The 2047-nt window shown below is 34.4% G+C and overlaps 1 protein-coding gene across 1 annotated transcript in view; it reads right to left on the bottom strand.

Annotated features, from left to right (window-relative positions):
* The window catches only part of ABCA5 (ATP binding cassette subfamily A member 5), a 53427-nt gene that overhangs the window by 20909 nt on the left and 30471 nt on the right, over positions 1-2047 (bottom strand). Inside the window, exons 20-21 of the mRNA XM_007455265.1 lie at positions 1809-1936; positions 1279-1416 (exon numbers count right to left, since the gene is read on the bottom strand). Of these exons, the coding sequence (XP_007455327.1) occupies positions 1279-1416; positions 1809-1936 (266 nt within the window). The remainder of the gene's footprint in view (positions 1-1278; positions 1417-1808; positions 1937-2047) is intronic.

Here is a 2047-nt window from a genome sequence, read left to right as displayed (position 1 = left end):
TCTTTCCCTCTGGTTTTAAACAACGGTATGGTTGTATGTCAGTGTTTGATGGAAAATGTTAAGAAGGAAGATTTTTTTGTAATAGTTACAGATACACACGAATGTGGTAACATCATAAAGACGTGCACGGGAATTAAACATTTTGAACTGTGGAGGAAAGACGACAAGACTGGGGAGGGACGCACTGGAGGTTTCACCTGCGTCTTTAACGTTTTAATAAATAAGAAGAAACAAGATACTAACATTTGAAATATGTGGGTACTATACACACAGTTGTTTATTTTCTGTAGGATTGAAATATTCCACAATAACAGCAACAAAAATCACAAGGGATGATCTATAACTTCGATGATGATTTCTATGCCACCTATGCAATGCTGACACAATATTTATTTATCACAATAAATATTTATCACAAATATTTATTTCCTGCCCAGAAATCTCTCCAGATTCATACCTTCAAATGCCACCAGGATAACCAATCCCTCCACAGGCTCAAAGCTGAAATCAATATCTCCATTCCACCAGAACGAAGCCAAAACCTCTCTTCTGCCTATATTCTCAAAATTGGTGACTGATACTACTACTATGTACTGCTTTACCCCCAAAATGTAAGAAATACGATGCCTCACAAAAGCAAGAGTGATAGAGTATGTCACGTTTTTTAACACAGAGTTGCAAAACTCTATGAACATAATAAAAACCACTGAATTATACATTCATATGGGTGAATCAGATGGTGTTTTGAAGTCCATCTCAGTAAAGCTTCTGAAAAACAGTATGGCAACAGAAAGCAGGAAATGCTATTACCGAAAGATATTTGTCCATTTATTTTTCAAAATATGAAAAACAATACTAGTATTCAGAGAAAAATGTTGACTATTTTCCTGGAGACTTAAGTGGCTTTTCATACCTATAATCCAACTGTCTGTCCTAGAGGAAAAATGACTGGGTGACTTCTCAAGGTTCAATACCCAGCATCTAGATTTCAGATGAACAGTATTCATTTTTAATTATCTAAATTTTTCTTCTCTAATATAAAAACTACTCATGCTTTACAAAAATATCAGTACCAAGACAGTCGCTCCTTGACCATGAAGCGAACTCATACTACAGACTCCTAAACCCGGGATGTGAACCATCCCCAGCTCAAGTTTTAAGACTCGGAGATGCCACAAGATGGACTTCTACAGATTTCACCTGTTATTACCACTTGGCTTTTAATAGTTATTTTATGCACACACGCACACACGCATAGATATTTTTAAGTTTGCTTACTTGAACGAATGGGGTATTCCAGATCTGGATGCTTTCAGTCACATTTGAATGATAAAGATAGTAGTTGCTAATGATATTCATCAATACAGGTAAAGAATAAACCATAGTACCGTTGAAAACAGCAGTAAAAACATAGTCCTACAATTCAAAAAAATAGAGTTATTATACAGTAAACAGAAATATAAATGACTATATGATTGCTATATACCAAGCGTTTCTCACCAGCTTAGTTAACTCTCACTAACTGTACTGAAAACTGGTCCAACAAATCATAGAAATAATACTCAATGATAGACAAAAATAACCTGGTTTGGAATCTAGATATTTTGATATTTTAAACAAAAAATGACATAAAAATAATTAAATTCTTCAGAGCTTTATTTATTGGTCCTCCATCAGGGCATAAAATATACCCTAAGTAAACACAGCCAGCTATTTCCAAAAGTAAATTTTAATTTCCAACTAATAAGGTCAAATCAGCAAACAACTGATTTTAGAGGAAATATCTTAATCCCACACACTACTCTTACCTTTTCTGACTGCATCACATTTAAAGCTGCGCTGTGCGGAGCGGCAGACACGTAGTCACTGTCATTAAACATTGTCACCATTATGTTCTGGTTGGTGAAAAACCTAAGAAGATCACTGATATCTGAGTCTGGTATTGGAAGATAAGCAAATAACAAAGAATCAGTTTAAATGAGAAACAGACACAGGCTTTTAGTAACATTTAGAGCTCTCTCTTTTTTTTTTTTTTTTTTTTTTTTTT

This window comes from Lipotes vexillifer, unplaced genomic scaffold, assembly GCF_000442215.2.
Source record: "Lipotes vexillifer unplaced genomic scaffold, Lipotes_vexillifer_v1.1 scaffold664, whole genome shotgun sequence".
Taxonomy (NCBI): Eukaryota; Metazoa; Chordata; class Mammalia; order Artiodactyla; family Lipotidae; genus Lipotes; species Lipotes vexillifer.
This window is presented reverse-complemented; position numbering and strand designations above follow the sequence as displayed.